General features: G+C 50.4%; 2 protein-coding genes and 1 long non-coding RNA gene across 6 annotated transcripts in view; 1 reads left to right on the forward strand and 2 right to left on the reverse strand.

Annotated features, from left to right (window-relative positions):
* The first annotated feature begins 669 nt into the window (after positions 1 to 669).
* Positions 670 to 2,130, forward strand: LOC132646728 (uncharacterized). Its single transcript, XR_009584979.1, has 4 exons — positions 670 to 756; positions 933 to 1,121; positions 1,760 to 1,933; positions 2,042 to 2,130. It is a non-coding gene; the product is annotated as an uncharacterized LOC132646728 (long non-coding RNA).
* Positions 2,131 to 4,599: 2,469 nt separating this feature from the next.
* Msantd1 (Myb/SANT DNA binding domain containing 1) lies at positions 4,600 to 15,519 on the reverse strand. Of its 3 annotated transcripts, XM_021643706.2 has the most exons (4): positions 13,307 to 15,519; positions 10,504 to 10,768; positions 6,712 to 6,987; positions 4,600 to 5,133 (listed from the first exon to the last, which is right to left on the reverse strand). In XM_021643706.2, exons 1-4 carry the CDS (start codon positions 13,320 to 13,322, stop codon positions 4,893 to 4,895), a joined length of 798 nt encoding a protein of 265 aa, XP_021499381.1. In that variant the 5' UTR covers positions 13,323 to 15,519; the 3' UTR covers positions 4,600 to 4,892. The 3 variants fall into 3 exon arrangements, with proteins under 3 accessions (XP_021499381.1, XP_021499380.1, XP_021499382.1); XM_021643705.2 differs by lacking the exon at positions 13,307 to 15,519 and having other exon boundaries at positions 10,504 to 13,232; XM_021643707.2 differs by lacking the exons at positions 6,712 to 6,987; positions 13,307 to 15,519 and having other exon boundaries at positions 10,504 to 13,278.
* Positions 15,520 to 15,620: 101 nt separating this feature from the next.
* The window catches only part of Htt (huntingtin), a 137,008-nt gene continuing 128,280 nt past the window's right edge, over positions 15,621 to 24,348 (reverse strand). For both annotated transcript variants that reach the window (XM_060365463.1, XM_021643667.2), the window contains exons 62-67: positions 22,857 to 22,971; positions 22,530 to 22,743; positions 22,081 to 22,186; positions 20,932 to 21,094; positions 20,587 to 20,747; positions 15,621 to 19,552 (exon numbers count right to left, since the gene is read on the reverse strand). In XM_060365463.1, coding sequence (XP_060221446.1) covers positions 19,339 to 19,552; positions 20,587 to 20,747; positions 20,932 to 21,094; positions 22,081 to 22,186; positions 22,530 to 22,743; positions 22,857 to 22,971 — 973 coding nt within the window. In that variant the 3' untranslated portion in view covers positions 15,621 to 19,338. The remainder of the gene's footprint in view (positions 19,553 to 20,586; positions 20,748 to 20,931; positions 21,095 to 22,080; positions 22,187 to 22,529; positions 22,744 to 22,856; positions 22,972 to 24,348) is intronic.

The following is a 24,348-nucleotide window of genomic DNA, read 5'->3' on the forward strand; positions in this document are numbered from 1 at the left end:
GACTTTCTGTCCCCATGTGCCTCATAGCCTCACCTTTGGCCCTGCTTGCCCTAGAATTCAAAGCAGGGGTTATACAGAATGCATTTTCCAGCATATGGAATATTCTTCAACTACCACAGAACAAGTTTAAAAAAATCAACCAGGAACACTCAGGGTCAGTGTCTACTTAGCAAGGGGACATGGAGGTCCCTGGAAAGAGAGGCAAAGCCAGAAAGGGTATCACTAGAGCATAGTTACCCAGTCTTCCTTCCAGGAAGTTCCTAGAAGCCTCATTTTTTACCTTATTGGTGGATCCAGCTCTTTTGTCATAATTAATTTTTTTAAAAAACTTAATAACCAATTTATTTTCCAAGTCACCCAGCCTAGAAATCTCTGAGGAGGTTACACCTCTTTCCAAAACATCTTCTGGAATGTCTCTATTCCTAACATTTAGACCTTGTGCTCACCTGCCATAGGCAGCTTAGCCCGATTTCTTGCCACTTACACTTGGACCGTTGCCCATCAGCATCAGGGTCACCCCTGCCAAGCCTGTGGAATGTCAACAGGGCCGCAATCTGGACCTCCTCCTCCATCTACCCGCTGCAGGCTGTAGCAAAGCCCTGGCAACCACTCCCAGTGGGTGGCACCACCGAAGCTTCCCTCTTGGTGAGACGGCTATAGCTGGTTCTCGTCTTCCTCTTTGGTCTTGATTCCGCCTTCTCCACAAGCTGGGCTCTGTTGGAATTATATCTGGATTCCCTTCTCATCCTCCCCAGAGTCAGTGACCCTTCTTAAGGAAGCCCTACTTGGATATGGTACCATTTGTTAATATTTTATTTATCATCCTTTTTTCTTCTTCCTTTCATGTGTTACATGTGTGTTCCTTTCTTTCTTTTCTTCCTTCCTTCCTTCCTTCCTTCCTTCCTTCCTTCCTTCCTTCCTTTCAAAACAAGGTCTTGCTCTGCTGCACTGGCTGGCCTTAAACTCAAAGAAAACCTTCTGCCTAAGCCTCCTGAATACTGGGATTACAGGCAAGAGGCACCAGTTCTGCTCGTGAATGTCCTTGATGAGGCACTAAGGATGACTGCCTGCCTTAAGTCCTAAACCTTGAGGCTGCTTCTCTTTCACATTCCTTGTGAATGGTAAGTGTGCGTGGACAGGGCTTTTCTCATGCCTGCATGTTGGGTGACCAAGGTAAGGCGTGTGTGCACTGTATGGGCTGTAATAACACACAGCTTATGAAAATTCCTTGAAAGAATACTGGCAGGCCAGGGCACTGAGAGATGAAGTAGGCCTGTTCCCTAAGAGAAACAGTGGCAGCAGCTTTTGTTACTGGTGGTAAAACTCACCCTTTCATTTATTTGGAAATACTTGCTTGCATCACCATGGGAACTTCCCAGCTGAGGACTTCCTGCTGAGGTTGTCAGTGTGCAAAGGTGACCTGAAGGATCTGGCACCTGAAGGATGATATGTTGTCACACTGGAAACACTAATATCACTCTGGGTATAATATTTTCCAAAAATGTTTCTAAATGCCCACTTGGGACCCAAACACACAGAATGATAAAGAGCCACTGAGGCCTAAGATGAGTCACAGGAAAGGCTGGGGGTTTGGGGGAGGTGGTTTAACAGAGGAACATTTGCCTAGCATACAGGAGACCCTGAGTTCAATCCCTACCCCAGAAAAACAAAAACCTCATCTCCCTACTCCTTAAGTTTGAGGTAGGACAGAGTTAGAACGGCCACATTGATTTGTTCTTTAAATGTCTTTTCTTTCCAGGTAATTCTTCCTGCGAGGCTGGACTTCTAGACAGAATCCTCTACTTAACAACCAAAATCCTGCCCTGCAGCAGAGCACACAGGCGTCCAGAGAACCCCCAGTGCTTCCCCTGAGCCAGAGATCTGTACAAATATAAAACGTGCCACTTTTCTTGCTGAAACATTGTTTTAGAAAGTACATTTTTCATACAATTGATCCTGATAGTAACATGTAACAGGGTTATTGTTCTGAAATAAATAACATTTTCATATGTCTAAAATTTAGTTTTTTAATATTCCATAGGTACTGATGCTGCTAGCTGGAGCTCTTCAAAGTTCTCTGGCACCCTTGATCACTATTCTGGGTCCCCGAGGTCCCTGAGACGACGGCCTAAGCTCTACCTGGCTCCAGTGACATGCTGAGCTGCCCTGCGGAGGTGCAGCATGAACTGTGCTGCTGTTGTTCAGGAAGGAACACCTCCTCGGATGGGTCCCTGAGAGGCCAGCATAATCTCCTTAGCCAGTGTGAGAGTTCCTGTCCTTGAGGCTCTTCCCAGTCTCTGAGTCCATCGGACTCCCTCCAGGCCTGCATGTGATAAGGTCTATCAGTTACTTCTCTGCTGCTGCGGTGACCCACCACGGCCAAGGCAACTTAGAAAAGGAAGGCTTATTTGGGCTTATGGTTCCAGAGGGAGAAGAATCCGCCACAATCATAGCAACAGGCAGGCATGGTGGCAGGGACCGCTGAGAACTCATACCTGGAACCACAAGTGGGAAGGAGACAGAGCTCACTAGGAATTCAAACAAGTCTTTAAATTCTCAAAACCTGCCTTCGGTGACGTACCTCCTCCAACAAGGCCTACCTAAACAGCACCACCCCCTGGAGATGAAGTATTCAAATGTGTGAGACTGTGGGTGATATCTCTCATTAGCTCCACCACACAAGGTAACCTGCGGGTTCCCGGTGCGAATGTCCCAACTCCAAAGGCAACCGAGCATGTCTTTCTACCGCTGGTTCCACTCTTTGTTTTATATGAATTTAGACCTAATTTTGTCATTTTATGAGATTCTGCAGTTCTGTCGTAGACATAGTGAGGTCACATGAATGAAAAGAGAAAGGTTTCTCTGGAGTCTTTGTGGTGCACTCAGATCCCCACACCTGTGTACTGTTCTGCATCTTTCAACGACACTGGATATCTTTGAAAGGGCCTCTGTCTTTCTGGTTAAATCTACTCCTGGGAAGTCCACTACTTCTGGTTTCAGTTGAGTGGACTCATTTCTCATTCTCAAGGTTAATACTTTCAGGTTGAAGCTCTTGAGGTTTTGTGTATTTGGTTTCCTGGATCATCAAAAGTATTATCTGAAAATAGAGGTAAACTGTCATGTCTTCATCCTGTCCCTCAGCTCTTTTTGTTTGCTGACCATTATCTTGTTCTAGATGTCAGAGTAGTAGGTAGCGATGGTGAAAGCACTTGATGGGTTTAGTTTTCTGTGTTTATGTTTTGCTGAACCTGATCAGATATTTTCACTTTTACTAATGAGTTATTTTACTCCTCAAATAACCCAATAGCTTAAAAAGAAACCAGAAAGTCCTAGTGGACATACTATGGAAGGCTTGGTCAACCACAGGTGGTCAACAGGTGAATCCCATCGACCCTTGAGGCAGAGAAACAAACAGCCCCAGACTGCTCAGACATATGAAGTCCTTACCATAGGAAGGACTCGGCTTCCAAACACAGAGTGCAAATCTCTCATGACACATGAGCACTAAAACAGCAGTGTGCCACCGCCTTGATTCTGGAGCACAGGGGTCTAAACATGAAGACACGGGCTGTATCCTGAACCTTATTCTGTCCCCTCCTGTGGAGCTTCGAGACACAGGTGGCCAGTGCTCATCCCCAGCAGCCTCTCAGTCATCAGTACTGTTCCTTCTGGAAGGATGGAAACCATCTCTCTTTTTTGAGGCTCAGGAACCTCATGGAAGCCCAGCCTCAGTGGCCCACAGATGAGGACAGGCAGGTGCATGTCAGCAGATCTCTGAGTGAGTGTTAATGGGGGGGCGGGAGGGGGCTCTCCAGCATCCAAGGCTGCAGATGAATTCTGGGAGACAGAAAGAGGCCAGGTTCCTTGCCTTGGGGGCCGCAAGTGGCCTGGTTCCAAGGGGTAAATCAGACAGGCCTGCCTCCAGTCCCCTCTGTGGCCTCAGCGGAAGAGCCACTGCCTGGCCAAAGACACTATGGATATTCAACCAAGGGGGTCCTGGGAAAAGTCCTTTGTATGGTAAAACAACGGTGGCAACCTGGTCAGTGTAGTCTGCCTTCTCAGAGAAAACAAAAACTTCTTCCAGAAGTGCATGGCTCTGGGTGACCTGGCTGCTGAAGGTGCCCAGGGTGTTGTTTGCAATGGCTGTTTCCCTTACGGGGTGCTTTTCCTAGCTCTATCTGAATCTGATTCTTTCTGTCACAGGACCAGACTTTCCCTTGAGCACTCACCGTCATTGGCTACCGTTTCCCTGATGACTGAACTAAAGTTTATAAAGCCAGGACCCCTGCCTCACTTAGCACACAAGGGCTACCACCGGGACCCAGATCAACAGGCCACTGGAGAGCATAAGCTGGTCGAGGCGGCAGGAATCCTGTGTTAGTGTGAAGCTTCAGACAGATGACTAAGGGGTGACTGGGTTGGGTTAGTACTGTGATAACTAGGTAGTTGGGGTAGCTGCTACAGACTCTGTGGAGGAAAGACCCCCCACAACCTGCCCCTGACCCATGGCATTTGCTTTTGATGGCAGAAGAAAATCATCCAAGCCAGCATTCCCCCTTCCCCTTCATATCAGAGAGAGGAAAGTCAGCTTCCAGGCAATAATTGAAAGTACATTTAATATCAAAAGCTGTTTCAAGTATTATGATAGTGACTATATTGGAGAGTGGATTCTGGAACCTTCTCACTAGTCGTCCTGGGGTCCCTGGCATCAGTGCTGGAGATGGGGGTCCCAAAGTCTTCCAGGGCCACTGGGGTCCTGGAGAGCCCTTCAGAGAAACACAGAAGCCAGGCTGAAGCCTGTCCCCTTTCTGGAATCTGCCTGGGTAGGCAGGGCCCTGAGCTGCGTGGGCCTCCAGATAGGATTACGTGGCACCTGGCATCCTCTCCACGGCCTAGACATTGGACTTGGCGATGATCTTCTCCAGCAGGCTCATCATGCGCTCCTGAAGCTGCAGGCTCTGGACCTGTAGGATGTTCTGCTGGTCCAGCACACGGCGGACCTCTCGGCATGTCTCCTCCATGGCGCGGCTCAGCCGGCGCTGCTCCTCCAGCATAGCCTCCAGCAGCCGCAGTTTTTTTTTCTGTAAGTGACAGCTCCGAACCTTGCGTTTCTTCACAGGGCGTTCCTCTGACCTGTAGGGAAGAGACGAGCTGGTCACAGGGCCTGGAACATGGGAGCCACCAAACCTTCCCAAATATCCCACTGGACAAATGGTAGCAGGGAGGCCCCAGGAGCCACATCTGTGACTCAGGTCTCAGTTCGCAGAGGTGAAGAGGGGCCAGCGCTCACACACAACAGAGAGAACAGCAGGTGGCAGCCGGTGCACAAATCCAGAGTGTGGACTATGTGGGCACATGACCCTCACAGCTCCGCAAGGTCAATGAGCTGGTAGAGGGTGCTCAAGGTTGAAGCGCCCATTCCAAGGAGCAGCAAGGCTCAAGAGGAAGATGCTGGGCAGTATGTGGTACTTGATACTCTTAAGGGAAGGGAAGTGTGTAGCCCCCATGGGCCTATGACACACAAATAAATAGGTTCAGAATTAAGGCCTGCTCTGGGCCCTCTGTCTCCAAGTATGACTTTGGTGGGGTAGGGGTTCAGGCAGGCCATCTGGGTTCCTTCCCTGGAGATGCCACATGGGTGTTCTCTGCTAGTCTAGAAGCCCTTGCTGGACAGCAGAGAGCTGTCAAAACCTACCAGACCCCAAGGCCTATCGGGTAACTGCCAATATCTGGCATGTGCTCTGTGTTCTGAGCAGAGTGGATGATCGGCCAGTTTTGGGGACAGAGCCCCAGGCAGCTGTGCCTGGGAACTGGGGTGGTAAGCCATGGGAACAATTGGCTATAAATCTCAGGCTTCTCTGCTAGCTTGGTGTGGCTTTAGTAAAGACAGATTTTGTCTGGGCCCTTTAGTGAGAAATTCTACCCTGGGGAAGGGCTTTCTGGGTGAATTAAGCAGATGTTCCAGCCCTAGGGACATTAGGTTCTGAGACCTCCATGGAGATACCTTTCCTACCTTACCTGCTGTCAAACAGGCTTGAAATGCCATAACACAAAGCCACATTTCCTAGTTTCTTCAACTGGCTGACTCCTCTTTTACCTTGGAAACCCACCCTAAATATCTCCTCCTTAGAACTGCTTGCTCTGGACCCCAGAATCTATAAAGCCATAGGTTGTCTCCTACTTGTCTTCCAACCCAGAGGCTCCCTGAGTGCCTTGCAGGCACAAGCATGTGGCCCACACAGGGCTGGAGTGTAATGACAGAGAAGACAGGCCCACTCACTGCTCAGGAGGTGCATGCCCACATCTCTATGTTGAGATGACCTGTTGCTGAGATGGGGACCCCAGAAAGGGTCCGAGTTGGGACTTGATGGGCAGGGAGGGCATGCTCAGGGCCTGGTCCTGTGTCTTTTCTCCTTGAGGAGTACTGATTTATCCCCATTTTATGATGGGAGGCAGGGGTCAGAGAGGTCAAAGAACTTTCCAAGCAGGTAAGAGGTGATGGCGTCGTGGCCACTGGCACTAGAGCCTCTTGCTGCCCTGAAGCTGCCCTGACCCTGGACCAGGCACGCAGCTGTGGCCTGGGTAGCCGGTCAGGGCAGGATACCACGGTGTGCCACTGTGCCACCTTGCTCTGGGCACTGGAGGATAGGGCAGGGGGTGGAGATGCCAAGGCAGTGCTGGGTCGGGAGAGGAAGAGCGAACACACACTACCTGAACTTAAGGGACAGTAAGCTGGAGGAGCTGTCGGAGCGATCGTCCTCGAAGCGGCCTTCATAGGAGCACTGGGTATACGGTAAGTACAGAGGGGTGGACTTAGCAGACGGCGACAGGGACGCCTCGGTCTGGGACGTGGAGGGCCCCGGCTGCTGGCCATCCGGCAGTTTGCCCTCACAGGACTCAGGGACCTTGGCCAGAATCCTATCAATGGCTAGGTAATAGGGCCAGTCCGGCGGGACGGACTCGCTATCTGTCATGCATTTTAATTTCCTGAAACGAGAGACACAAGAGCCAAGGTGAGAAACAGCAGGTGCAGCCTGTCCTGCCTGACCCCTGGGCAGAGTGGCACCCAAGGGGTCTAGGTCCCCAGAGGGAGTCATGCTGATGCAGGCGGGAGCTACTCCCAGCCTGCCAGGCTCTAGGGCCCCTGTGACACTGGATAAAAAGCAGAGAGGCTTTGGGAGCTGCACCGCCTTTGGGTGTCAGAAAGGAAACCCAAACATGAGCAAGGGCACCCACAGGTGCTAGGAGCTTGGGGCTGGTTCCTGTGGTCTCTGTTCTTCTCTGGGTTTAAATTCACTGCAATGAACTGTGAGCTCTTTACATAAGTTAACCTGTGGACTGAGACTGTGAGATACCGACATAGAAGAAATTGCCATGCAGAAGTTGTATTCAACAATGATGCTTCCAGGAGAGGGAACAGCAGGGCCACAGGAAACAATACTCACAGCTCTGGCCCTGTATCTTGCACACATATGCACTCTTGGACAGGTTCGTTAACCTCTCTGAGCCTTCATGTTTTACATTAGTAAAATGGGGATGAAAAAGTAAATCCTTCACAAGGCTAAAGAGAAGATTTCATAAAATAATGTCTGGTAAACAGGAGGCCAGGCTCCAACATTGTCCTCAGCTGAACCTACCAGGAAGGTATGTTAGGCCACATCATTGTAATATTGCTACCATTCCATCCCTGAGCTAAGCCTGACCTAGCTTTCAAATTCATAGCCTGTCCAGAGACCGGACTGGGTGGTCAGTGCCATCTCACAATGCCTAACACCCCATCTCTACTGGTGCCAAAGTCAAAGGTCTGATCAATATGACCAATGCCCTCAAGACCCTATGCTCTGTCTTCTCCCACCTATGGGTCCTGTCTCACTAAGAGGACTGTCACATCCCTGTCCCTTGGAAAGGGAAGGCTAGGGAGACAGGACACAGGCTGTTTGGACAATTTTGGTTTTCAGAGAAAGAGGCCACATAGGAGGAACATTTCAACCCCTAGGGCCACCTTGGGCCTATATGGGGTTCTCTGCAAGGGCTGGCCCTAGTCCCACTGGTCCCTGAAGATGGAAAGCTGGCTGAATGGAGCTCCTAATACAGGCATAGCCAAAGATTAGGGGCTGTTGCCCAGGATAGACTGTGGTTAGTTAAAGCAGAGACTGGCCTTGGGGAGTAGTATCAAGGGCCTGGGGGCCTCCACCACATGGCGTGACTATGTCAGAAAGCAGAGACAGGTCACACAGAACAGAGTACAGACTGCTCTGGATGAATAGCAGGGGCACTGTCAAGCCACCTGGGGCCCAGGGAAGGTAAAGCTTATCACCACTGGTGCCATGTCAGCTTTCTTCTCAGGCTCCTCCTTTCTAGAGAACCCCTGCCCCAGTTTTCTCTGCTGCCCTTCTGCCTGCCTATTCCTTGGAGAAATGGGAAAAGCCTGTCTCCAGTGAGGGGGCCTCCTATGGTATTCCAACAAATCATGTTGCATGGAACCTAGCTACATGTTCAAATTTCCTTTAAGCCAGAACCTTAATATGTAAGCAGTTCCTGTAAAAAAGGAAGAAAAGACTCTGCTGTGAAGGGGTTAGGAATGGATGAATAAAGAACGGGTCGGCTATGAGGAGCCGTGGTCTTCGTGTGCCTCATAAACTGTGAAGTGCTATGTTTCCTACCCCCAGACTGCAATGGTGGTCCCTCCCATGCACCTTTATCCCCAGGTCTCTTTGGCTCAGAATCACTTCTAGGAATGGAGACAGAACCCTCCCCTAGGATTCTGAGGGAGGATTTCAAGATAAATAATGAACAACACAGCTAAACACTGTGAGCTACCGAGTCAAAGAGAAGCTAAGGAGAACATACAGTGGTGCCTTGTACCTCCCCCTAAGACCCCTTCTTCAGCAAGCACTGGAATAGGACTATGGGAGTGAGTAAGCCAGGTAAGGCTCTTGCCACGGCTGCTGTCTTCATGTGTTCATGTCTGTTCCTGCAGGCAACAGGCTTGCCTCTCAGCTCTCTCATAAGACAGAGGCTTAAATTTAAGATCAGTTATGATAAATACCTTTGATGCCAGTAAACCCAAGCATCTGCTGGAGCCACGGGTTTTAGCTCACAGGCTCAGCTGGGGGACAACATTGGGGGTCAGAAATGAGCCATTGATAGGTTAGGCTTGAGACCTCTAACTTCTTTCATGGCCCTCATAAGTCAAAGCAGCAGTTAGAAATGGAGCTTCAGGGCTTCATGGTCTGTCCAAGGTCTTGTTGGGCCTCCATGTCTCCCACGGGCATCGGATTCATGGACCGGGTATGGGGCATCTCTTTGCTGACGGGGGCATGAAAGCTCTTTTCTTCCATGGTTCCGGTTGGGGACCTCACAGGCATGCCTGTAAGGCAAGGTCTGCAGCAGCCTTCCTATCTGCACAACTCACCAGATCAACTACTAGTATGACTGTGAGCCACTGACAGCACCTTACATCTCAGGCAGCCCCGGGTCCTATCTAGTCTGTCTTTTGGGGAAGTACTCTTAACTACTTACAGTCCTCCTTCAACAGTCTCCAATTCCTACTGTGACACCTCTGCCTCCTCATATGCACATGACCTTCACTTTATACCTTGACCTTCATTCCACCTGTCACTATCTCATGCCTCCCAAGACCACAATCTCCACCCCATCTGTAATCCATGCCCTGCATATGACTCTCTTCCTGATAGGTCAGACCCACCATGGCTGCTCCCTCCTGGATGTCAGAGATGTTCCAGACTGTGAACTTAGTACCAGCTTCCCCCAGGCTCTTCTTCAGCTGCACGCTAAGACAATCAAACTGAGAGGCAGCAACAGCAGGGACACAGATGAGAAGTCCCCAGGCCAGGGTTCTGTACGGCCTGAGCAGCCCCCTAAACACCCTTCTCATCACCCCTGAGGCTGTCTCTGGGCTGGGCATGAGTCAGGGGCTCACTTAACACTCATAGCCTCAGGGCATTGGAATCGGCCAGGCCTGGGAGTCAAACCTCCTCTCCACTATGGCTTCAGTTTCCTCACATGGAACAAGGTACCTGCCCAACTTGGGTGTCATGATAGATTGGACAGGCAGAACCAAGCTCAACTGGTGTCCTGCAGTCCCAGTTGAGGAAGTGAGGCCTTCAGATCTGGTGCTGCTTCTCTGACACCCATCTCTGGGTCATCATGGCAGGCAGGAGGCAGGTCTAATGCCAACCTTAGAACCATGCTCATGATGGTGCAGCTCCAGCCCTAGTCCCTGGAAGTTGAGCTGAGGACATCCTCAGCCTTGCCACTGGAGAGTTCATGACCAGTTTTCTACTCATCGGCCTCAGTTTCCCCATCTTCCCAATGGGAGGCTGCACAAACAGTTTTGGAAGGCCATCTTGCCAAGCGGGGCTCTGACTTACAGGTGGACCATCCAGCCCAGGCCACGCGTACCCTCCCTACCTCAGACCACAAATGGCCAAGAGTAGAACCACCTGCCTGGACCCTCCCCCAACCATCCAGTGTGCCCACCTGTACTGGAAGGTCATGTTGGTGATTTTGATCTTGATCTCCTCTCCTAGCCGGCGCTCCCCAGTCATCTCGAAGAGCTTGCTGGCCATCTTCTCGTACACCTTGGCATTGCGCTTGGTCTGCTTGAGCTCATCGAAGAACTCCTCCCAGACCAGCATGAGGCCGCGCATCTCGGCATCTGTCCAGTTGCGGGCCCTCCGATGCTTCTCCGTCTGAGGAGACACAAGGTAGCCGGGCACTTCGGCTGCTGCCATGCTGGAGGCACCTGCAGGGTTAAGGATGGTACTCAGGCAGGGCCTCAGGCCTGGCCAGCGCACCATGGGCGAGAGGCAGTGCACTCGTTCACTCGCTCGCTCGAGGCAGCTCCACGCTCAAAATGGGGCCTACATCTGACAGGCAGGAATTTAGTTAAAAGCTTTTAAACGGGAAACGTCATTTTGATGTCATGTTTCCATAGCAACAGAGCAACTGCATAAGCTACAACAACAGAAACCTTTTAACTGAAAGCACAGGAATCAGGGCCGCACTGACGGGCCATCAATATTGCAGTGAGAGGCTGTGCCCAAACCCACAGTGGCTCCCAGTCCCCCGCCTCCTGCTGGCCCTCTAAGCCCCAGAAGAGACTCACTCCAGCTGTGCTTGACAGGTTTCTGCAAGGGGGACCCAGGCAGTAGTCCCCACCTCAGCCTCATCTGGTTCTGGTTTATATAGGCCAGAGTCCAAGAAGGCCCAAATGGGCTCTATGCTGAGACCCACAGTATACAGGGTTACAAGGGAGACGGAGGTTCCAGTGCTACCTTGATGACTGTTGATGTGGTGGGGTCCTTTCTGAGAGGTTACCCTTTCTCAGAGGTCTGTCAGGCTTTACTGAGGCTGTGCCTCATGAGGCCCTGCCTCCTCACCATTGACTCTTTGCTTCTCTTCCTCCACTCACCTAACACCCTGGGTGTCATGTTGTGTGGGTGCTGGGAAGCCAAGTGAGTCGGAGCTAGGTCTTACCTAGTCGTAAAGACCAGGACACAGATGCTGGCCTTCATCACGGGTAGAAGCAGGGGCACAGCACTGACGGAAGAGGCAAACTGAGCTGGCATGAGGAGGCCCATCAGGGAAAACTGGCAGCAGTCAGAAGGCAACTTCAATGGTCTAAGGCAGGGCACATTTCAGGGCCTCAAAAGACATAGCATTGCTGGGGTGGGGACAGGCAAAATGTCAAGATGAGGATTAATATGGCTACAGGGCTAGGCAGGGACCTGAGGCTGAGGAGCCAATAGGCGATCAGGAGTGTAGAATGTGGAGTCTGCGGCGGGAAAGGCCATGAGAGGGCAGCTAATATCTGGAAGGTAAGACCTGAATGAGGCTCCATGGGACCTAAGGCCCTCATGCTGGACCAGCTGTGGTGAACACAGGGTCTAGCCTGATCTCAGTATCTCTGGGTCCCATATACTCTATTGGTAGTCCTGACTGGTCCCTAAGCAACTAGGCTAAAACTCTCTGGTCAGCAGAAGAACACTGACCACCGGCCCGACCCCCGCCTGACCAAAGACAGGAAAAAAATCAGCCTGGAAAAAGTAGTATCTCTGGACTTCTGTGTCTACTGTAATGAGCACAGTTAGTATTTATTGGATGTTAGGGGAGCAACCTGAGTTACAGTCCAAAATTAGAAGTGGAAAGGCAGCAGAGGGCGGCCCCTGGGTTCAGGTCAATGCCTGGCTTCTCTGTACCCTGGGAATCACCAAGGGACCCAAACACATCCTTCCTACTGCTGAGCTTTGCAGATACTCCTGGGTTTGTTTGCAGGTACCCATAATTGTTCCATTTTTCCTAAAGGAGAAAATACTGAGGTCAGATAGATACTGAGCGTGTCAGACACAGTGGCCTGCTGGTCCACTGCTGCCCCCTAGTGCTAAGTGTGGGACATGGTTCTCAGAGCCCACAGTAGTAGAGTGCCTAGAAAGTGCCTCCTCTAAGAAGTTCCCTGTTCTTGACTCAAAAGGTTGATCCTTGACGGGAAGGTCAGCTAGGGACCTGGCCTATTGCCTCCACAGACAGCACCTCCAGCCAGCAGGGAAAGACAGACCAAACATGACCTGGGGCCCAAGAACTCAGTATGTTTACCAGGCTGACCTGTCTCTGCCTCCTGAGTAGGGATTAAAAGTATATGCCACTATGCTTAGCTTTAAGTGGCTAGCTTTTGAATCTAGCTCTCTCTGACTCTGTGTGACCTTAGCCATAGACCCCAGCCTCAGTTTCCTCATCCCGGAACTAAAATAAAAGGAGCTAGCTAGATGACTATAAATGACTCCGCAAAATTCTGATGAAAGAGCCATAACCTCTCTAGAGATATGGAGAGGCCATTGGATCCCCATCTGCCATCTCAGCCCCTTCCATAAATCTCCCAAGAGCCTCTGGAGAGTTCAAAGCCAGGCTAGTGGTTAGCTGTTGGCTAATGGATGTCACTGCCATTATTCTGGGTCCTATAGTCAAATGGCTGCAGAGGAAACATCTATACCAGCTGCTTGCCCAAGTTCCATGAAGTAGGAGCCAGTCTGGCAAGAACTATTCCATAACAACACAACACTTTGGGTAGCATCTTTATGGGAGTAAGATAGGCTTCCACCTCTTCTTAGCCATGGGGACATCCGCAAGCCCCAAGAACAAGGTTGGCCTCTGGGGGAACCTCCTAGAGCAGAGTAATTTCCCGGCTTCCAAGGACAAGAATAAACTGGGTATTTGTTCAACCCCTTAGGTAGCTGCCCCCACCTAAGGTGGGACATGCTTCTCCACTGAGGGTAAAGTTCCATACCTTGGCACAGCTGCATGGCCTGCTAGGACCCTCAGTTGTCACGGGATGAGGAGGCAGAAGGCTGAGGACTAGGCCCCCAGTAGCACCTGAAGGGAAAGGGTGCAAGTCAGCTTTAGCAAGTGTCTCTTCAAGGCCAGGCACAAGGAATAGGGTCAAGACTGGTCCTGCTGTGAGCTGGTGAGACCTACTCTCTGGGTCTATTTCCCCTCTAACTGAGCCTGGGGCTAACCTGAAACTTCTATTTATGGAAACTGTTGAGGCTCTAAGAAACCAGGCCTGACCAGGGTGATGTCAGCTAAGCTCAGCCTCTAGTAGAAAATGGGAGCTATGGCAGGATGCCAGAAACTTTTTGAGTGCAAAGGGCTGTGAACTGAGCCTGTACTGGTGGGAAGAATTTAGGGGTGAAGACTTGACAAAGGCCTGAAAACATATGAAATGTGACAGTGCCCAAGCACAGCTTTGACTAAGAGGCAGTAGGGCTTGGGTCTAGGGGAGTCTTGGGAGCCTAAGGACTGCTTTGAACTGCTCCGGGTGGTGAGTGAGGTGTTGTTGGGTCGTGAGAGGGGTTGTGACCTACCTCAGAATTGGGTTGTCCCAGTAATTTCTGGGGCCTTGCTGATAAGAGACCTAGGTAGCTGGCTTACTTGGTAGACTTTACCATTCTATGTCAATAAGGAGCCAAGATTCTTAACCTCTGATTGTCTACCTTTGTGGACAGCTCTCCACAACCCAACCATGTCCCAAATGCCCATTCCCAGCTTGAAATGAAGCAAGCATCCCCTCCAGGACAACATGGACAGAGATACTTTGGGAGATGAGACTCAGGCTTCAGGGTTAAGGCTATGTGTGGATTCTAGGAAGGTCTTTGTGATTCTCAAGTGCCTGGGTCCACCTCTGCCCATGTGCCTTCCCTGGGCTGCCCAAGTAGATCCTTCTGATTTGGCTGAGTTGTCTCACCTCATTTGGAGGTGAGGCCCATACCCTAGGAAGCCTGGAACCTGTTCACTCAAAGGCACACATACTCACCCTGGCTTCCCTCATCCAACACAATTAGGCTCCTTCTTCAAGAAGGCCCTCCAGAACACATTTTGGAAAAGCTGGAAACGAACACCATAATGAAAGGCAGGGGTGGGGTGGGGGGTGGAGACCTCAAGTCGTGTGCTCCTACGTTCCCCAGGCAGGGTTCTGAACTTGCTCTGGTGAGGTGTTGTACTGCTGTGGTGGCTAGAAGGAATAACGTGCTGCAGATATCCCAAGGAGGCTTACCTCATCCTTTCTGGAAACACCACCCATGCTTGTTGGGTCAAGGGCCTGGCTATCCACCAGGATTGCATGGGTGCTTCGTTTCCCTGAAGTGACCAAAATTCAAATGGCGCTGAAGGTCTTAAGGGCAATATCATCATATCCTGGAGATGACTGCTGAGGTAAATTTAGGGAGTTGAAGCAATTCCCATGCTACCATCAAATGCTTGAGCTACTGAGCAGGAATCTAAACCCGGTGGGGCATCTACCAGACCTTGTACAGAAAACAGACTCTGTGTCCTAGACGAGCTAGTGGCATAAGGTTCCAATAGTGATCCTGGCACTGACTTCAGTGTCTGGCGGGCTGAAGGACCAGGTAGAAAACTCCTGTCTCTCAACTGGAACTTAACAGGCCTTCAGAAAGTGTTTACCAAACAGCCTTGCTCCTGCAGCTTGATGGATAAAGTGCCTGCACTTCAGACTCAGCCCAGATATGAAAGGGACCTGGTAAGCTAGACACTGTCACTGACAAAGTAAAAGGATTTGCAAGCTACAAAGGACAGGGTTAGGTACTGCAGACACAGCAACCAGCCTAGGACAAAGGTGGGAAAACCAGTTGTGTTTGGGGACAGAGAGGTTCCCCTTGGACCTTTTCCTACATGACCAGAAAGGCAGAAGGGACAGTGAAGACTATTCAAAGACTCAAAAGCCAAAATGTGTCCCATGTGAGGACACAGCCTCACCACCCCTCTAGTACACTGGCGCAATGTGTGGAAGCTGAAATAGTATCTAGGACCTTGTATAACGGGCTTAAAATGCCAACAGCCATGAGAACTTGGCATACCTTATCTCCCAGACAGGGAGATCACTTATATAGTGTTTGTGAATACCCCTAGGCCTGGTCCCAATTCCAGGCATGTAGGCTCATTCCATACCTAGTGTTGCCTGACTTTACAGTGTCAAGATGGCTTGCTGGTGGTATACTTGCTCCACTGGAGATGAGCAGGATACTCTCCTTAAATGCTGGAAAGGAGGTTCTCATAAGTAAAGCAAGCCTCAAACAGCAACAACGGGTGGTTAAATTGCTTCTTTAATTCAAATGTACAATATTTGCAATTTAAAAATTTTAAATATACATTTCATGTCAGTCTTTCCTCTTGGAAGTGGACAGCCAGGTCTGGGCTGGGCTCCGGGACACACCCATCACAGCCCTGCTGGTTCCCAGTGGAGTCCATGGCACACAGCAGCAAGGCCTGGACAGGAGCCCCCTAGAATGCAGCCAGGTCTCTGCAGAGAGGTCTCTGCCATCTATCACCTTACACTCAGCTTGTGGCAGAGGGTGTTTCCAGAGATACTTGAGGGGAGCAGTTCCTTTGATGGCACGAAAGTGTGACAAGCACACATTGAGGGTGGCCCCGAACCTTCACATCATCTTTAGTTGTCACACGCTCGGCGTTGCTTCTTTTTTCCCCCGGATGCTCCACACCCGCTGAGAAACAATTCTTTTTCAAACCTTGACCTCCTGAGCTCCCTGCCCCAGCCTCGGCAGCTTCTCAGTCTTCTGCTCCCACGTGCCAATCCCCGGAAGACAGCTTCAAGCCTGCTCTGGCAGCAGCTATGATCTGAATGCTCAGTGTTGAGGGAGGGAGGGTTAAAACCCAAGTGAGACTGTGTGGGGAAAGATGCTCACAGGTGGCAAGAGGAGACTATTTCTGCCGCCCGTAATGGGAGGCAGGGCTTCTTGCCGGTGGCTGAGAGCCACGCTATTGCTGTGTGAGACCTGTCCCATGGTCCGAAAGCACAGCTGCTTCGATCACAGGAAGGTGCTTCCTGCCAGGGAAGGAGCCTGTTAGGTTTAGTGCCTTCCCTGGCACTACATTCTACAGGGCTGGAGGTGGCTCCATTCTAATTCTTCCCTCCTGAAGGGTACATGTGCAGACAAAACTGAGAGAATAATAAAGGGCACTTGGCAGTTGCAAAGTCATCTACATGTCAAGGGGGCCAGCAGTGGGAGGGAGGCACATTTTGGAGAAGAAACATGCTGAAGTGCATTGCCACACAGTTCTACCCTGGTTTCGTTAAAATCCTTCTTGACAGCACCAGCAGGAAAACAGAAACAACACCCCACCTCCTGCCCCTAAAACCTCACAATCAAAAATAACATTTTATTTATTTTATAAATAAAGTTTGGAAATCCATATAATCTTGAGGAAGCTGATAAAAAGTTTTGGTCCCTCCTGCAATTAGTCAGGTCAGGCAATGTCTCCAGTGGGACTTTAATGAGCTAGGGACATTAAAAAAACCAAACCAAACCAAAACAAAAACAAAAACAAAACCCCACGAGTCCCATTTTCAGATGCTAGAGTCAAAGCTGACTGTATGTGGCAGGTCCAAGAAAAGTCCACTTTCAGGAAGAATGAACAGGCATTCTTAGAGGTCTTGCATATATCTTTGAGGATCTCATGCCCGAGAGTACGTGCTCACGCTCGAGAATGTGTGTGCATACACATACAACTGTAGGTATGTATACACACAAACTACACCTGCCTGTGCCCAGGTGCATTTCCAGACTGTGGTACCCATGAGCAGAGAACAGCTTGAATTGTTTCTGATTACACTGTGAACAAGAGGCCAGCTAAACTCCAGGTTGAACTCACTGATAGGAATCCCCTGGCGAATGGTTCCAGATTTTTATGTTCCGTTTTCTTATAAACATCTACCATGAGCAGTAATTGGGCCTGCAACATGCCTGTCTCAGAGCTGCCAGATCAACCTGGGAGGGTGGTAGCAGCATTCTGAGAACTTCCAGGTGGGCCCCAAGCAATTCTAGCAGGGAATCTAGAGTGAGAAGTGGAAGCCCTAAGTCAGCAGAGGGGCACTGGTGACTTTCTTTCATTGAAATGAAGTAGCTTCTCTTAAGGTCCTAATGAAAGACCTGATCTATGTCCACTGTTCATGCTACCATGATACCAGAATGGGCTGGGCTGGCGTGGGGTGGCCTCAGCCAGGGCACGTAGAAAAAGAAGCAGGACACATATGAGGGACTCCACAACCTATGGATGGTAGGGAACATTGCATCCCAGCTGCCTTTTAACTGTCATGATGGGAAGACAGGAGGAAATTCAAGGGTCGAAAGGCAGCAATCCATGGACCGAAACACAGTTAATTAATCTGATAGGCTGTAAGCACTTTCCTTCTGTGTGGCCTAGAAACAGCTCCAAATGACCCCTCTTCTCTATAGCTGAGAAACAAAGGCATGACTTAGCTGAGCAGCAGAGAACCTGCTCTGTCATGTAGCCAAATAGCAAGCAGAGCTCCCACACCAAGCCAGGACATGAAGGCAGCCCATGTCCATGGCTCATTAACATGACCTGGATCCCCTGGGCCTGGAGCCTGGAAAGAAGATATGGCTCTGACAAGCGTGGGAAGCTATCCCAGGCCGTAAGCTGACCTGATTTTGAACCTTCCCTTTGTTGCCTAATCTTGTCAGGGTGAACCCTCCATGGGCTATGACAGGCATGGGTCTATACTCTCCTGGGCTGACAGAAGGCAACATGGGAAGGGGCAAAAGAGCTGTTGGGTCCATTCTTAACAGTTACTAGGACACCAAACTTTCCCTTGACCAAGAGAAACAGATAAACCAACACACCATAGCACAGAGACACCTTTGGGGTTATCAGACCAGCACTCCTCAGGTCCCCACCATGCAGAAGATACAAAGGGAACAGCATCCACAATGGCCAGCTGGTTCCTGGACAAGCTACAGCCCAGATCAGCCAGGACCAGGGATGAGGTTATTGGGGTAGCTCTTTGGGTGCAGCAGACGCTGTTTCTGCCCAGGCTGAGTGACTAGGAGATTTTATCAACACTGGTGAGCAGACAGCTTGACAGTCATGCCTGAGGAGTGTTTGCTGCAGCAAGGCAAGCCTCTTATAACCATAACAGTGGAAAGCAGTCTGCTCAATCCCTCAGTTGGGCCATAGGTAGGATTCTCACCTAGGGCAGTAGAGACTAAAACCTCTCTCTGTGCTGGTTAAATGTAATGCATAAAAAAAGGTAGCTGTGTGATGTGCAAGTGCCACCAGTTGTTGGAAGGGCTACACAAGGGACCTGCCCGACTAGACTGAGTAGCTACAGGAGAAGGAGTGGTGGCCAGAAGACCCATCCACTTCCATAAACTTTGTAACATGCAGCACAGGCCTTGCAAGTCACATACTTTACACGGGCATAGGAAGAGTTACATTAAAATTAATCTCTTTACTGATATAATTAAATTTTAACTCCTGAGAAGAAAACAGAGAAAGGGAAAACGATGCTGGACACCCGGCACCCCTAGTTCCCAGCCCCCCACACCATTCATTTTGTGTCCAGACACTGGTATGGCAGGTACACCCTGCTGGGGAAATGTAGGAGGGAGCTCTCCAGCCCAGTGGGACAGGAGGGCTCAGAACCATCTGGCAAGGGCTAGGACCTCTGCTCCACATACCAGGGCAGCTGCAACCTAGTGACCACGGCCAGGGGAACACTAACAAGAAGACAAACACCTGGTCAACCTAGCACTACCACCATCTGCAGCGTGGCCAGGACCCAGGACTCAGGCTCATTCCCAACATAGTGCATGTTCCCTGCATAGCCCTCACTTATGCACTCCTGCCATTGCCTGGCTGTCCACTTGACACAAGTGGAAGCCTGCGTGACCAAGGTAGCCCCAGCAGAAGCTTGGCACAGGCTTCTGGAGGCTCTGGCCTCAGCAGCTGCCTCCTCTCAGCCTCTTGTTCCACAGGTACTACTCAGCAAGTGGTGACCTTGTGAACATTTCTCAAACAAGCAAGCAGCCGGTGGTATGGACTTCCTGGTGCCGCCACCACTTCAAACACAGACTGGAAAGCCCTGCGGTCGAATTCCTCCTCTATCTGGTGTCTGTAGAAGTCTGTGGCAACCAGGCAGAAAAGGTTCACATCCACCTGCTCCAGTTTCCCCATCCTGCTGATAACATGTGGAAGGCTGATAGAAGAGTTAAGGGGAATAATGACAGGGGTGGGAAGACAGCCTTCCCAAGCAGTCCCTTCCTAACTAAGTCCACCAAGAGGCCCGGGGAAGACTGAAGGCAATCAAAACAGAGGGCATCCTATATCACAGCAGCAGCAGTTGCTACTGCTGCTGCTGCTACTTGCAATCCTCTCCCAACTGCAGCTTGCTATCTGCCCAGGAGGGCAGAGCGGGTAGGCAAAGAGGCCCAGGAAGTAGAAGCCCTGCAGTGCAGACAGGGTGCCGGCTCCCAGTGCTCTGTGCAGTAGCACTTACCTGGGCTGGGCTCCCCTCACAGTGCTAGTGGCTGGTGTTCCTGCTCACACTGCTTCAGCGCAGGGAGGGCAGAGCTAGCACCCTGCTGCAAGGCTTTCCCAGCACTTGGGATGAGGCTGTGCTGTCACCGCCAAGACAACTTTGCTGCTCAGTAACTCTCATGGTCTACTCTGGGGGAGGTTGCCAAAAGAGGAACTCCTGGCATCACTGTCTGGGCGGGAACTGAAGCTTTACTTACGACTTTCCCCAGGAGGGTGACCACTGCATAAAGATGAGAACTAATGAGAAGCAGGACTGAGAAAACCTCAGAAGGATAGAACATGCCAGAGGATGGAGCAGCCGCAGGGCTAGCAGCTGGCCTGAGCTGCCCTGACTTCCCATGGGCTCACTCCTGCCACAAACCCACCCGCTGGGCAGTTCTGGCTGGCAAATGGCTAGACCTTCTGTTTTGTGTCCCTGTCAAAGTTTTGGGGAAGGTATTTTTAGCCAGGTGTGGTGATCCCAGCACTCGGGGAGACAAGCAGGCAGATCTCTGTGAGTTTGAGGGTAGCCTGGTCTACAAAGTGAGCCCAGGACAGACAAGATCACACAGAGAAACCCTGTCTCAAAAAACAAAAAACAGACAAATAAAGAATTTAGGTTTGAAAACATTCAATGAAACCTGAACCTCATCCTAAGGCATAAGGAAGGGCTGGTGGAGTCTGAAAGCTGGCGGAAGACCCCTGGAAGGATACATCGCTGACACCCACGGGCTGGTAGATGCACTGGCAAGGAAGCAGGAGAGGCTCCACATGGCCATGGCAACTGGAGTTCTTTGTGTGAAGTTGGACAGGGACAGCATGACCCAGTCCCGGACCATGGATGACTGCCCAGCACTGTGCAGAGTCTGAAAAACCTGTGGAGGAAAGAGCCCTGAGCACAGGGTCAGGCTGTGGGGTGGGGGTGAGGGGACTGGGGCCGTAGCTGCCACCCATCTTACAGGATGAGTCTAGCACTGATGACAGGCCTACTGGAAGTGTGGGATTCACTCCACCTTCATCCCCTTGCTATGTCCTTGCCCCACATATAGATACCCTCACCTTGTATACTACAGTGGCCATGAACTGCGGGTATGGCTGCTGGTTGGACAGAAACTCTCCAATGACTTTGTTCATGACATCTTGTGGTGGGAAGAAGTCGTCTAGGAACTGAGGCAGGATCCTTGCCACGACCCTGGCTTCACAGGGAAATCCCTTGCGGATCCTGAAAGGAAGGGAGCTGATCTGAGCCTCACCCTGGCTCCTGGCCTCTCAGCCCTGCCCATAGATCCAACACGGACTAAGGCTCTAAGGGCCTTGACCCACAAGGATGCTTCAAGTGGGGCTCAGACCACAATTAGGGCATGAGTGTTAAAAGCCAAAGGTGACACCCAGGCTTTCCTTTTGCTGCCCTGATTAATCTGGGCACAGGGTGATCTTTCCCACTATGGGGAGAATAATGCACAGTTATGGGAAGACCTGTAAAAGAAGAGCAGGAATAGAGTAGAGTGGTGATGTGGTGACATTATAGAAGAGACTTTCCACATCAAAATGCTCCAAGAACTTTTCACTGTTACATGTCCTAATATACAGAGCACTACTGTCAATTTTCTTTCCTTCAAACACGAACCCCCATCTATGTGCCTATTGATTCTTCTCTCAACATCCAACACATTCCCCTTAGCAGCATCCTTCTCAGTACTGAAAGAGAGTTGACTCTACTAAAGCACACACAACTGTGGTACAGCTGAGAAGTATACTAGTGACTCAGGAACTTAGCTGTATCTCTGCTTAACCAAGGATCGCCTTTCTGTGGATATGACCCAGCCCCACCACAGCACTTGGGTATACTCCCGTAGGGTCTATTTCCTCACGGCTGGACTGTGGGATCTACCAGGCTTTTCTGTGGATACAGCCCGAGCCCCACCACAGCACTTGAATACACTTCTGGCAGTGTCTATTTCCTCACAACAGACTGTGGGATCCACCAGGACAGTGACTTGCTTATGCACCTGCATGGGCCCAGTTGCCCCTGAGACTGGCTGCAGGTGGTACTCTGTGAATATGCATGCATTGGAAAAATGTCTGCAAAGATGCATTTTAAAATTCAAGAGGATGAATAAATACACATAGAAGCAACTGCTCTGGCTTTGACTTGAGGATAGTCAATGACTAGTGAGGTTAGAGGTGAGGTTTTACTGTATTTCTTACCTATCAAAGAGAACAGACACCCGTTCCATAGCCACGATCACAGACTCACTGTCAGGTGTAGCAGGGCTGGGGTCAGAGGCTCGGCTGGGACTGGCCTTTTCCTTTCCTGAAACAGAAACACTCAGTAGGCCACATGACTGAACCCCAACAGTCTTGAAATCTGCATTCAGTGGCTCATATAGACAAGCAAAGATCCTTCAAAAGCTTGTGACTAGAGTTCCTAGCATGGCAGGACCCAGCTCAACTTCCTTTCAACTCTCAGGGATATAGTAGCCAGGGGCAGCTTTAATACCTACACACGGCACTATCAGGTAAGCTGCCCTCTTGCCTTGGAACTTAAAATTTCTAAAAAGGTGACAGGACTGATTTAGGGACACACTAAGGCCTCCATACCATAAGGCCTGGCTTGTGTACTTGGGTGAGCGTATGACCTGTAAAACTCAACTCACCTGTGTACATACAGGTGAGCATTAGGCCTAGAGCTGCCATGGCCCGGTGTGGGCTTTGTACATTCACTCTGTCCACACTTAGTTTGACCAAGGATTCTGTGTCTAGCCGAGAGAGCTGCTCAGACAGCAGGAGACGTTCCAGACCCCGGAGGGCACAGTGGTAAATGATGGAGGGGGTGGACTCCTCACTTCCAGACAGCATTACTCCACACATCTAGACAAGAAGAAAACCTTGTTCTTATCCTACTCCAAAGCACAATGACTCACTGGTACAGTCCACAAGGAAACCTGCCCAGGTCCAACAGAGCCCAGCCAGAGCCCTCTCACCTGTATCACAGATGCTGAAAACTCTGGTCCCACATCCAGCGGGTAGTTTTCCATCAGGTAGAATGCAGTGGCACACATCACCAGCACGTGCTGCTGGCTGTGAATGTTTACGCAGCTGAGAACGGGAGACAATAATTATACCCAGTCACACACAGAGCAGTCCCTGCCTGTCTGCAGACAGGACAGTTTTAAGGCATATCCATCCACACCTACTGAGGAGAGCCCTGGGCCATGCCAAATTCCCCAGGCCTTTTCATCTGGCTGGCCTAGTGATTACACTGTCTCCAGAGCTGCATGGCTCAGCTTGGCATGCCATCCCCAATTCTGTACCTCTCCATAGGCCACTTCACTCTCCCTGCAGATTCTTCATGTTCTTTGTCAGGATGTCTGTTTGCTCCACATGTAGCATATGCTAACTTGTAACACTCTAACTCATGAAATCTCCTGTTGATCCCTGTTTGCTAAATGGCAGCAGTAGGGACCTGGCTGGCATTTGAGTTAGACCAATGCCACCACAAACAAAGGAACCACGCACCAACTCTTCTACCCTTTCAAATGTGCTCAAATGATACTGTCACTCCTAGAAACTGGCCATTGCTTTGTGCGTGATATGGGACCCTATGCCCAAAGCATTGAACAAGGTCTACTTATTATCTGACTGGGAATTGTAAGCTCCTCAGACCCATCCCCAGTCCTCTGTGGCCCCGTCATTCCTCAGCACAGACTGTGCTTCCACATAACCTGCCTAAATCTGCACCAGGCCAGGATCTGTGATCATAGGGACAATGGGTGGCTATTGGACCACCTTTTACACAGTAACTTACTGTCCAGCAAGAACCACAAGGAAGAAAGGGCTACAACCCACTATCTTTGTTCCAGCTCAACTGACAACTGCTTGTTGGGCCCCTAAAATGTACTTCTGCTCACCTGTCAGAATGCCACCCCCTCCCAGTAGCTATGTCTGTCAGCCTAAGACCTCACCATCTCCCATCCTTCCATTCAACTTTACTTCATCTTTCAGTTTACAATCCTGTCACAGAATACCTGGCTTTTCCTCCAAGTCCTTTCTCATCCCTAACTCATGCCCTGAACTCTGAGTGCCCAGCTATCCTCCATTAGTCACAGCACCTCCTTCTGCTCCTAACTCAGAGCTATGATGGGCTCAACTTATTTTCAAAAAGCCCAGCAACACATCCATGCATAGCTGCATATGAGTTGTCTTTAGGGGAAGGTGGAGAGAAAAGCAGGAATAGAGGGCCTCACAGAAAACCTGGGGCTGACCAGAAACAAAGAGGAGGCTGAGTCTGCTGGCAGAGGATAAGGTTGCTGTCCACAGCAGTGTGCTAAGTGCCAGAGGAGAGTGATGAAGAAGCAGGGTTTTTCTTCCTGTTAGAGAGGTCCAAAGAAGCCTCTGACATACATTTGTGTCCTTGTGTCTCATGGCTACTATTTCCTAAAAGAGTATTCCCTGCCTGCCACCTACCAGGACCTG

Source organism: Meriones unguiculatus, chromosome 12 (assembly GCF_030254825.1).
Source record: "Meriones unguiculatus strain TT.TT164.6M chromosome 12, Bangor_MerUng_6.1, whole genome shotgun sequence".
Taxonomy (NCBI): domain Eukaryota; kingdom Metazoa; phylum Chordata; class Mammalia; order Rodentia; family Muridae; genus Meriones; species Meriones unguiculatus.

Coding starts and splice junctions, on each gene's coding strand:
- Msantd1 (XM_021643705.2), bottom strand. CDS start 10,823: ATGGTGCGCTGGCCAGGCCTGAGGCCCTGCCTGAGTACCATCCTTAAC. Junction 6,988..10,503: donor AACATGACCTTCCAGTACAG/GTGGGCACACTG, acceptor CTCTCGTTTCAG/GAAATTAAAATGCATGACAG. Junction 5,134..6,711: donor TTACTGTCCCTTAAGTTCAG/GTAGTGTGTGTT, acceptor TCTTCCCTACAG/GTCAGAGGAACGCCCTGTGA.